The 12,054-nt window shown below is 45.0% G+C and overlaps 1 protein-coding gene across 3 annotated transcripts in view; it reads right to left on the bottom strand.

Annotated features, from left to right (window-relative positions):
• The window catches only part of ABL1 (ABL proto-oncogene 1, non-receptor tyrosine kinase), a 58,268-nt gene that overhangs the window by 5,547 nt on the left and 40,667 nt on the right, over nt 1–12,054 (bottom strand). For all 3 annotated transcript variants that reach the window (XM_015879259.3, XM_085520928.1, XM_015879261.3), the window contains exons 4-10: nt 10,765–11,037; nt 6,948–7,032; nt 6,405–6,582; nt 3,926–4,110; nt 1,733–1,885; nt 1,057–1,146; nt 652–816 (exon numbers count right to left, since the gene is read on the bottom strand). In XM_015879259.3, the coding sequence (XP_015734745.2) occupies nt 652–816; nt 1,057–1,146; nt 1,733–1,885; nt 3,926–4,110; nt 6,405–6,582; nt 6,948–7,032; nt 10,765–11,037 (1,129 nt within the window). The remainder of the gene's footprint in view (nt 1–651; nt 817–1,056; nt 1,147–1,732; nt 1,886–3,925; nt 4,111–6,404; nt 6,583–6,947; nt 7,033–10,764; nt 11,038–12,054) is intronic.

Genomic DNA, 12,054 nt, shown 5'->3' on the forward strand with positions numbered 1-12,054 from the left:
TTTCATGGAAGATTCTGTAAATACCTCTTTGTCCCATGCTGCAATTATATTTGGTACCTGCCAAGAGTAATACTCTTCAGTGCTCCAAGCACAAAACTGGTGTGATGGAACAGTGAAGAAACCTCCCTTATGGGGCTTGCTAAACCTGAGCAATCGTGCTGCTCTAAATTATGCAGTGTGGTAGTAAAGAGGCTTGAACACCGCAGATTACCCAGTGCTCAGATGTAGTGGGAGATCCCACTGATAGCTCCTACCAGGGAATGGGAAGAGAATGTGACCAGAGAGCTGTGCTCAGGCTCTGGTCTATAGGGAGCTGTAGGCAATTGCCATTAAGTTAAAAGAACTCCAAGGAATTCTCTAAGCAACGGCAGGTATAGCGCCAACTGCTCAGCCAGCTATGGATTCACACTCCCAGATGCTCTATGTTTGTATCTGGTCCCAAGATTAACAGCCTGCCTTTCTGTAATAAATGATGAAAGGAGTTCTGAGAGCAGGAAGGCAAACTTAGCAGCCTGTCACCCAGAAATACAATGCTGATACATAAAGATGGCACCTGTTTTCAGACATGGCTTTTCCTAAGCAAAGACCTGAGCATGCCTTTTGTTTTTCCTATTATTTCCTGAAGGAATAATGACTTTAATTAAAACCTACCACATTCCCCTTGGCCTCGAGCATGTACAGTCTCCAAGCTCTCATTCGCATCTTTGCTTTCAGCAGCTCTCCTCGATGTTCGTGTCTTGGTTGGTAACTCTGGGGCCTGAAGGAAATTGCTCACTACACTCCTCATGCCCTTCTTTCCCAATTCCTTCTCCACCTCTGCAATGCACACAAGAAAAAAAGATTACTGTAATACACAGAATATAAAAAAACCAGAGCACTGCTCCGAGTTAATTGCACAAAACAAATGAAACAGCACAAAAAGGGAGATCCTTAGGGCTGGTCAGCCATTTGGCTCTTTATAGTTAGACACGTGCCCTTGTTGAGCTACGTGCAGAGTTCAGGACACAGGTATCCCTTGTCCCTGGAACCGCCAGCCCCAAAGGGACCCAGACTTACCATCTGATATGCTGGACTCCTGAAACATCGTCTCAAACGCCTGATGGATCTCAGCGAAGGAAGGCCTGTCAGAGGGGCTCCACTGCCAGCCTGCAAAAACACCAGCACTGAGAACTTCCTACCAGCATTACACACCCATCACAGTACATGAGGAGGTGCCAACTATCACAGAACCCTTTTTATTAAATGGCCAAAAGAAAACACCAGCATGGAAACTTGGTGTGAATGGTGCTGGGCATCGGTAACCACCACTGAGCCAAAGTAAGGGCAGGCACGGAACACCTCGGGAAGGAAAAATACCACATTACAAGTCACGTACCAAGAGGCCACAGTGGAAAAGCAACACCTACTCCCTTAAGAAGCCTACCAGACTCCTGCCTCACCCCTGCAGCACAAGTTTATCTGTAAGCAGTCAGGGAAAAGGAGAAAAAAAACCAGCAAATCTCTCCCCAAGGCCTACGAGCTCCCAGCAGGGAAGAATGGCTGGTTTCATAGTGCTTCCATCCTCTGGGGAAAGCAGCTTTAACCAAGCATCTCCACACAGCACTGCGTCTTCACTAGAACCAACAGAGAGTTTCTCGTATCTGGCTGGATGTGACCAGATCTGGCCACGTTCATTGCATTGCTGAAGAGCTACAAAGCAGTAATGGCATTTGCAAGGATGAAGAACACTTACATGCTCTCATGAGCTCATACACTTTCTCAGGACAGCCTTCAGGGCGCTCCATCCTGTAGTCCTTCTCCAGCAGCTCATAGACTTGAGACAGGTCGATCCCAGGGTAAGGGGACATGCCATAGGTTGCAATTTCCCATAGCAGAACACCAAAGGCTGCAGTGGGTAGAAAAGAAAAACAAACAAACTAAAATCAACAAACTTTATTTTCATCTTAAATTTGAGGAGACATTTAGTGGGAGTAGTCGCTAAACAGTGCTGCACACTTAAACCAGCTCTGAGTGGCTCAGACTCCATGCTCAGTGTTAGCTTCAATGTTAAAGCAGTGGAACAAGCCCCTTCGTCAGCACAGACAAGTCTCCTGCGATATGACAGAATAGAATTAGACTAATTTTGAATGTATCAGTTGTCTCAAACCTGAACGCCTTGAGATCCTTCAAGTCCTATTAAAGGCACAATTAAGAGACTTCACAGTGGATTAGCTGAAACTGTTTCACTGCAGCACTGCAGTCTCTCTCCCAGTTTGACAGCTCCTCTCATCTGCAGTCTCTCCCTAGAGGACTCGCGTGCTTTAATAGCTCAGTGTTTTTTGGGGTGCCCTTGTTTAGCTGCAGACTGGAAGGGAAGAGAGGGTCCTGCTGGTGAGAGATATTCAGTAGTTGCTACCAATGAGACCAAGTCTGCATGAGACATTTTGGTCATGGGGAAAGCTGAGCAGAAAAGGGGAGAGCACAAAAAGGTTCTTTAAACAGGAGAGGCATTCAAGTCCCCGGACTCAGCGGGGATGCAGGTCAGCATCAGGGTCGGGCAGCTAACCCAGGAGTCAGCCATGCAGAATAGACTCAACACCAGTTCAACAACCTGCATGTAATTGGTTCAGTCACCCTATTCTGGTCTTAAACTGAAGAGAAAGCGATTACAATTCTGCATAAGTAAGGAAATCACATCACATTACATGGTAACACCACCAAGGGCAATTTGCATTAGACATTTCTGTGCACAATTTTCTTTGATTTCTGTCTGGAGGCAGCGAGGTGAAAAGCATCTAAACCCTGGCATGGCCAGCAGCAGCCATGACCTCTGGGGACAGCCAGCTTGCTCTGATCAGATCCCCAAGTCCACCGCTCTGACTGTCTCTCTGCAAGGTCACACCAACCCTAATTAAAGATACCCAATATCCCTTTCAGATCTTTCTTCCCAGAGCACTCCACTACTGAAGTACAAGGGCTCCCCGCAGCCACCCGGCGCGGCCAGCAGCGTCACACAGCAGCTCGGAGCAGAAGAAAAGCTTAGCTCAGCTCCCTCATCTCTAAAACGTTTTGGATCAGCCGTGCTCTAAGAGTTCCTTCAAAATAAAGCCTCTCTCTGCACCGTCTCCTCAAAACTCCAGAGAACTTCACTGCTGCTCCACCACCGTCTGATCTTTTAAACACATAGGAGATGCTCAGGGTAATGTTTTCAATGTACCCCTGGGATGAAGTCCTGCAAGCTTCTATCGTGTATCACTGGGCACTTCTGAGGATCTGACCAATAGCTATGGAAGAGATATAAAATCCAAAGAAAGGCTGATAAAAAAAGAAGTAGAATGAGATTTTTCTGCAGTCAGATTTCATAGAATTTAGCTCCATTTAGCTAAGCCCAGTCTTATCACCAGCACCTCAGGGCTCTTCAATAACCATTTGTCATCAAATTTTCTCTCTGTTTCTGCTCATCTCATTCCAAAGATTATTCTTTTAAAATGCAGAAAGACGAGCTCGGAGCTATCACCAGACAGACAGATACACACATAATTTTTTAACATAAAATGAACCAGATCCTCACTTTTCTCCTTAAAGTAGTTTGAAAGTTCCTGGCGATAAAGCAATATATTGCTTCACAGTTCTGTGCCAGAGCTCCATCAAGTCAGCAGCACAGCTGCCCTCCAGCCCCATTTCATACAACTCTATAAACACCACAGTGTCCTTTGTTTTCATACTTGTCAATGACTCAAACACGTAAAGCCAGGTCTGCAGCCTCACTTCTCCACTCCAAGACCGACTTGGCAGAGATTAATTCCTGCACTCTGATACAACACAGCTCAGAGCAGGGAGCATTGCTCTCTCCTGAAACATTTCACAGCATCCTCATTTCACAGCCCTGGAAACGAAGGTTGTAAAAGACCGTAATCTGAATTAATTTGTTCATGCAAATTCTTACCCCAGACATCAGACTTAATGGAGAACTTGTTGTAGGCCAGGCTCTCTGGTGCCGTCCACTTGATGGGGAATTTGGCCCCAGCGTGGGCAGTGTACGTGTCACCTGTCATCAACCTGCTCAGGCCAAAGTCTGCCACCTTCACCAAGTGGTTCTCCCCTACCAGGCAGTTTCTGGCAGCGAGGTCCCTAAAAACAAGAACAAAACCAAGCAATGAGAAGTCTGTCCTCTCACTTCTAGCAAGAGAGAGGAAATTTGCTGTTCCCAAAGAAGCCTGGGCCTGCACGTGATTATTCTGATCAGGGTATTACACAGAAATTATGCAGCTCTGCACATACATGGAAGAGGGAAAGTTATTTTCCATTCTGGCTTTGTACGACTGTCAGCCCAACTTCTTTTTTTTTTTTTTTTTTAAATGCAAAATGAAAGCTCCAAGAACCCCCTCACTTTCAATAAAAGCTGCCACCCTCAGGATAAAAATAATGTAAAGAAATGTCAGTGCTCAAGTTATCAATAGCTGAGGATGAGCGCTGAATTAAAGACGTCGCAGTGCCTCCCCTTCTTGCCCACCTTTCTAACACCTCCATCAACCCAATCACCACCGTTCACCCTTCAGAACTCCTCTCCCAGTCCCTGCTCAGTGCCAGCTTTAACTCCCAGCTGTGCCCTCCTCCCTCCCAAGTATCACATATCTTACAGCACCATGTTCTCTACCACCCTCCCCCCTAAAAAAGTCATTGGTGACCATACGGACGACTCAGTGACAGCACCCACAAAAGCAGCAACCGCAGCTGCCTAGTGAGGAGGCAGAACAAAGCCTGTGTGGGCAGCTGCAGGACAGCAGTTTCTTCTTACCCTTTCAGCCCTACTCTTCAAACACAAGTGGTTTTGCCCTTCTCAAACTACCCCGGCCTCTGTTATCAGTACTTCTGTTTTCAGTAGACTGGATAAGCAGCAGACTGAGCTTTTCCTCTGTGTTTTTTCACCTTGGCAGGTGAGAGATGCACACGTTGCATTTACCACCCCCCCAGCTCAAACATGCTGCCAGCGCCCTCAGCACTGCATAGAAATGTAAAGCACAGAAATACATTTCTCCTAATACCAGGTTTCATTAAAAGCACTTTTTCAGATTATGTTACATTGAACTAAAAATTGATTCTACCAGAAAAGGTGAGATCTTCTTTAGATAGGAGGCAGACTCTGCTGTTTCTTTTACTTGTTCTGCTCAATGGGAATAAATTAAGGGGGGGAAAAAGTACACCTTACTAGATGCCCATTATATTTTCACAATGTTTTTGAATGTATCTCCTTATCAATTCTGATTACTACAATGTATGTCTAAATAAAAGCTCCTCTTCATAATCAAATTCCTCCTCCTTCCTGATTCATTAAATGAGGTCACAGCCCAGCATTTGAATCTACGGATGTGAATGGTGACAACACTCTTAAAATAATTGGGTAGGTGGGTGTGGGGGTGGCTGATAAGGAAAAACGCTACTATTTATTTTAGATAAATGGGTCATCAGAAATAAGATGAATTGAAACGAACGGGAGAGCAGACGAACGGGATTCATACAAGGCAGATTTTAAAGCTCACTTCCTACAGGCAGAAGGGATGGAATACTTTCAACAGAGCAATTCAAAGGGTGGAAATTTTAATTGCAGCATCACCGTTTGCTTCAATGACTGACAGAAGCATTTAAACAGCTCTTTCAGGCAGCAAAAAGCAAGGCATGTCTGAGGAACACCTAGAACTTTACACGCGATCTTCATATTTCTCTCTATAAAAAAACATGTGCTAATTCTATATTCTAGCTAATTGGGCAGGAAAGGTCACACTGTGGCACAGAGAACATCTTGTATTGAACTCAGCAGCTCTCATCCCTCGCACAGGATGTGTCATTATATTGCTAGGAGGTCGCTCCTACAGACAAAGAATGCAAAGCTCTGGTCATAATTGCAGCACACTTAAAGGTCAGAGTCTTTGGGACTTTAAGGTTGCAAAGATACTTAATAAAGTCAAATAATCTGGACAGTGGTGGACAATAATCTCTGCAGAGGAGGAAAAGAGTGAGATAAACAAGAATGGACACAGGGTGAAACGACACTTAGAGGGTGGCTTTGCTGTGAGCACCTGCACACACCCAGCAGTGTCACCCATCTGCAGAAGCCTTTAATGGCTGTTGAAATCAACAAAGAGGCCTATGTGAGCCACTAAGAACCTGTTACTTGAGGAAGCATTTATATTTAAGGTGTTTGTTCAAACTGTAAAAGCACTGATACGTCTTTAACCTACATCTGCTTCAAAAAAGGGAAAAAAATGGAGGAAAACCATTAGAAGACCATCCTATAAACAGGTCAACATACTGCATCAGAATACAGCAGATAGGGGCTGCAGCTGAAGGGAAGGCCACGACAACCTCAAAATACATCAGGTGGTGTTTTGTGCTTGAGATTCAGGAGCACTCAGTGCCCATCGTACCTGTGGATGAAGTTTTTCTTCTCCAGGTACTCCATGGCTGAAGAGATCTGGGTTGCCATGTACAGCAGCACCACTGCGTTGACCTCCTGCCTGTTGCACTCACGTAGATAATCCAGCAGATTCCCATATGTCATGAACTCCGTAATGATGTAGAAAGGAGGTTCCCGTGTGCACACCCCTATGGACCAAGATAAAGTTTCCTATGAACATTTGAGACTATCAGGTGACTCTTCCAGGCTGTCATCCCAGGCAACATATATCTCTAATGGCTGCAAAGAGGGGGGATTGTACAGAGAATGAGTTTTGCTTGGAACTGGTTAATAGAGGATTTTAATTTCCTGCTTCAGGCTCTGGCAACTTAAAACGTTAGGGAGACGAGATCATTAAAAATCATGTATTACCGGTACAAATTGTGAATTCTGCCAGACAATAAGTGCCTGTATTTAAAGCCTTGGTATGGTAAGCAGCTTATCTGCTCCTTAACATCCATATCACTGCACAAGGGTTTAGTTCAAATCCCCCTGCTTGGTATTTATCACTTACCTAATAATTGCACCAAGTTCGGATGCTTGATCTCCTTCATTACCGCAGCTTCTTTCAAGAACTCTTCCACCTCCATGGTATCCTCCTGCAGAACAATAGCAAAGCTTTGGCAAGGACAGCGTGCACAGAGGAGGGCACAAAAAGAACTGCAAAGTGACAGCACCAGCCACAATTCTTTCAAGGCAGTTTTTCCCTGTAGCCACATCACAAAGCCAGGGAGTGAGGAACGTTTTTTGTTTTGTTGGGGCTTTTTCTTGTAGGGTTTTTAAAAACACATTTTTATCTTTCTTATTGTAAGGGAGCTTTTTTTGGGGGGGGTGAGAAAATCCATATCCCTTTTGTGAAGGGCCTCTCACAGGACCACTCAGGAGTTGAAAAGGAAAAAGCTCAGAGCGCCTGTTCCTAACAAGAAAAAAGAAACCCCACACAAAATCAACAGCACGGAAAGAAATGAAACAAGAAGAAAATCAAAAGGAAGGCGACAACCGAGCAAAGGTCTGAGCAACTGCTGAGATGCAAACCCCTGATTTTAGTGGGTCTAAGCGAGGAAACCCCACTGCAGAGAGAAGCACGGCTGATGGTGGGGGGGATTGAGAGCCTGAGGTTTCACATATCTCATCCCTGGCATTTAGAGCCTGACCCATGACGCAATGGGTCTGGGCAGATGTGTCACTACCTATTTGTTGAGCACCCATAAAGTTGCTTGGCAAGACAGAAAGCTGAGGAAGATACGATCTTGCTCAGAAGATACAGATTCTGAAGCAAATATACCCCCACGGCCCGAAGGTCATTTCAAAGTGGTGCAAAAATACAGATCCATTCCTAAAGCAATGTTTCTTTCTAAATCCATATTTTTTTTTTCATTGGTGGATTAATGTTGACAGCCTACATGGACGAAGTGTTTTAAGGAAGGATTGGAAAGGATTTACTGCTGCTGGTGAGAATGATAACAGTGGGCTGCTGCTGTAAGATCCAGCCAGCACTCTGCTCTGCAGTTAGCGATGAGAGCCTCTTTCAAACAGCTTCAATCCATCATTCGCTATTCGTTGCCAATTAGCTTGATTGGCAGCTGTGTTTTTCTGAACAAGCTCTGTCAAAACGAATCACCCAAAGGTCCTGAGGAACAGAACTGTAAACCATTTTCTTTGGCAAAGGAAACCGGGTTAATAATCCAGGTTGCAAAATGACCCTAAACACGCACTTATCTTCTGTATGCTTTGCAGCCTGCACAAGGCTGTTTCTCTGCATTGCTGCTCCGTGGTTTTAAATCTATCGCCTCTCACTGACCAAATTAATAGGAAGGATGCATGCAGAGAATTACAGTAACAATGATTTCCCTGAAAATCTGATGGCACAGTTTTTTTATCAATTTCCATCTTCTGTTGCACAAAACCACAAGATAAATACAACACTTCCAGTAATACGGTATTTTCTCAACCAAACAGGACAATGGCTCAACCTGGACTTGTACAAACCTCACTGAGGGACAGCAGGGCTCAAAAATAAGCATTGCTGGGGTCAAAAATAAGCATTAAAATAAGCTGGGCAGCTCTCAGTGGCTCAACCACTGAATAGCCCTCCCAAGGAACTGAGTTGGGGGTACAAGCACAGCAGGCTGCAGAACAAGACAGGGCATGATGCTCCAGCCCAGTCCCTGCAGCTCTCCTGCCCCTTTCCAACAGAATCAGGAGCAAAAAAGCAAACAGAGCATGCCATGTCATGGCAGCAGACCCTCTGAAATCCTGCTGCATCCTGTGCAGCTCGCTGGGTTTCCAATTGGAACATTCCAATGGGAACCATCTAAGCCCCAACACGTTGCCTTGCACTTGACAGTTACATGAGACTGAAAAACAGGGCATGCTGCATTTGTCTTCTGGTGTGATCCAGGCTCTGTGTAGCTGTGAGCTACGACTGGACACGACAGAGAACTGAACAACAAATGGGTGCTCCTGAGTACAGCTCGACAACACAAACTGCATGGATTTACAGTGCCTTCAACCCTCCCTCCCTTCCATCCTTCTTTCTGGAACAGACAGGGAAGGAACAAGGAGAGCTGTATGAAGTTGTAAAAAACATTCCCTGGCAGAAAATGAAGCGAGTCACTTGAATGTTGGTGCAGAAGCTGCTGAGAGCTTGTTTTCCCATGTAGAACCAGAATATAAATGTGATTGTTAAATATTTCCCACAACTTTGAAGGGAGCTGTAACCCCACCTGTCAGGCAGGAGACTGATGGATTAAAAGAAGGTGGAGTATAAATTTGCTTTTAAGGATGGTTTTAGTGTGCATAATTGCAGACTGAAGTGTTTCTTAACTCTCTTTTTGGTTATTCCTGCATTCCCCAGTGGCACACGCTGTTCCATATTACATTATGAACCACTTTCAGTCATGTTTCATTAAATATTTATTTGATGTATTCGCAACAGTCATGGTCTGTATTGAGGTTTCTCCGACGCGCAAACAGAGATTTGATGGCACAATGCGTCATTTGCCTTTCTCGATGGGTTTTAGAGAGATGGTACAGGAATGCAACAATGATACTCTGGTATAGATGAGGGACAAGAGACATCAGGGATCCTCACATCACAGCCAGAAAGCAGAAAGAAGACGCTGCAGCAAACTGAACACACCAGGAAGCAATTTGTCTTTCTCATGTATGGTGTGGACTCTGCTTGCCCTGTTCACAGCCTGGTCCCATTGCACAGTGCTCAGAGCAGCCCCGCAGTCCCCGTGCGGTGGCCCTAACACTAGGTGTCACCCGCTGCCTGTGTAAGCTGCTGCTTCTGCTCTTCTCCACTGGGGAGCCCGAACGGGAATCTCCACCATACACAAAAGGCCAAAATGGAAATACTTTCTGCGGCCATAGCAACCCAGAACTACTGCTGTTCAGACAGTAAGGAAGAAATATGCTCCCCAAATCAAGGCAGTTTTCTCCCCCTGACACTATACCTCCATACAGCTCTCTCCACTCCAAAAGTTCCTTTGTAAAAAGCAACAAAACCCTAGAAGAAACAAACAAAAAACCCTCTTCTATTTGTTTCTGCAAGACCAAACCACGTCCTCATGCGAGGAGAGAAAACATGGTGTCAAGTTAGCATTAAACTCCTATTAAGCAATCAAATGCAATGCGCGTGGATGGTGCCAGAAGATCTCTAGACACATTTATAAACATAAATGAATTAAGCAATGACCTTCTGAACTCAGAGCATTATTTGCATTTCAAGAGGCAAAGAGACCAAGACTCAGAAATAAGGGAGCAGAGCCAGAAGCAGAACTGATTACCCAGTCCCTCATTAAGCCCTCTTACGAATTTTAATACACTTTAGCTTGGATACACTTTTTCCTCCTCTTGTATCATCTGATAATAAACAGCTGTGAACAATTGCTTAAGACTACTGGGTACACAGGGAGCTTGTCTTTTGGGAAAGGAGCCACATGAGACAGACAATCAAAGCATTAAGAGTTTCCCTGAAATGCAGCCTTTGAATGTTATGTTGGCTGAGTCACAGACCACAACCTTCCTTAAGGCATCAACTTGCGTTAGCATGTTCGCCTATGATCAACACACCTTTGCCACCTCCCGAATGCAAGGGATGCCACAGCAGTACTTACTTCTCTTACATTTCACCTGTTCTAAAGCAAAAATTGCACTGTTAGCATCCTCCTTTGCTTAGTCTCATCAAGTTACCTATAATTCTAGGCCAAAGTACAGAAAGGCACGGCCATCACCAACCCCAAATGTCACATGGGGCTGGAGGAAGGCAGCCAGCTTGAGCTGAAAAGGAGACAAACAGGACTGCTCAGAGATGCAGGTCCTACCTTTAGTGTCTTCACAGCCACCGTGAGGCTGTATTTCTTCCAGACTCCTTCATACACCTCTCCATACTGCCCGCCGCCAAGCTTGTGCTTCATAGTGATGTCAGTTCTCTCTATCTCCCACTTGTCGTAGTTCGGAGACACCCCATAAATAGTGGGCTTGTTGCGTTTGGGCGCCGGGTAGTGCAAAGTGGTGATGAGCCCATCTGCTACCGTTGAATGATGATGGACCAACTCTGCCAAGGTGTTGAAGCGGCTCTCTGAAGAGACATACAGCTAAGGGAACAAGGAGAATAGAAAGCTCAGTCACATCACTCACACCGGAACATTCACATGCAGAAAGGATGGTGTAAAGTCACAATAGAGAAGCATCATATCACTTCTACTTGAATTGCAACACCGTGAGCTCTGCAGAGGACCGGAGCTGAGAAAGATCAACATTTGCACGGGAAATGCACAGATCCTAAAGAAAACACACACACTAAGCTGAAATAGCAATAGGAATGACTGCAAATAGCACTACACTGGCATGCTGTTGCTTGAAATGGGTTTTCTTTTTAAAGGCTGGTCAGTGAGGGTTGGGGGATGTTTCTGAACAGTGGGGATTTCCTACCTCAGTGTCTCAGACGCATTACTACTATTTCAATTACATTTTACCTTTCTAACTTCAAGTTTCAGCAGCAAACTGATAGCTTGCTTCTCTGCCATTGGCCTAAGATAGCAGGTCTGCTGCATCCTTGCAATGGGCAAAGATCAATAACAGAAACAGAATTATTATTGCTGAGTAGGAGTCTGTTGAGAGGCACGGTAACCCATGTTGTTACCTTTTAACAACCAAAGAGAAGCTCCACTTTGAGCCTAAAAGCTTACAGAAGGCAATAGGCAAGTGATTCCCTGCTACAGTTTAGTACTTCCAATTTCACACTCAAGATCAATATTCCGCTACAGAAGGTGACAAAAGCCACAAAATACAGTAAGAATGAAGTGGTGCTGGTAGCACTTGATGGAGAGGGAGAAACCTTCTGACTCACTGGATATGCACTCAACAGCTCGGGCTGTGCATGTGCAGTATCCATCTGTCTCATCTCACAAAGCAGGGAAGCTGACAGGGATGCCAATCATCCCCAAATCCCAAACCTGTGGCCAAGTACTACTTCCTTCCCCCAGACAGAAAGCTTGGATGGAAAAAGAAAACACATCTGTGAAGCTCCAGCAATAAGAGAACGTGTCTAACAGAAAATGGAGATGCATTTGCAGAGGGGGGAAAAAGTGTTTGCAGGGAAGGAAGAAAAA

The sequence above is a fragment of the Coturnix japonica genome, chromosome 21 (assembly GCF_054131305.1).
Source record: "Coturnix japonica strain WE chromosome 21, WE-NBRP24, whole genome shotgun sequence".
NCBI classification, from domain to species: domain Eukaryota; kingdom Metazoa; phylum Chordata; class Aves; order Galliformes; family Phasianidae; genus Coturnix; species Coturnix japonica.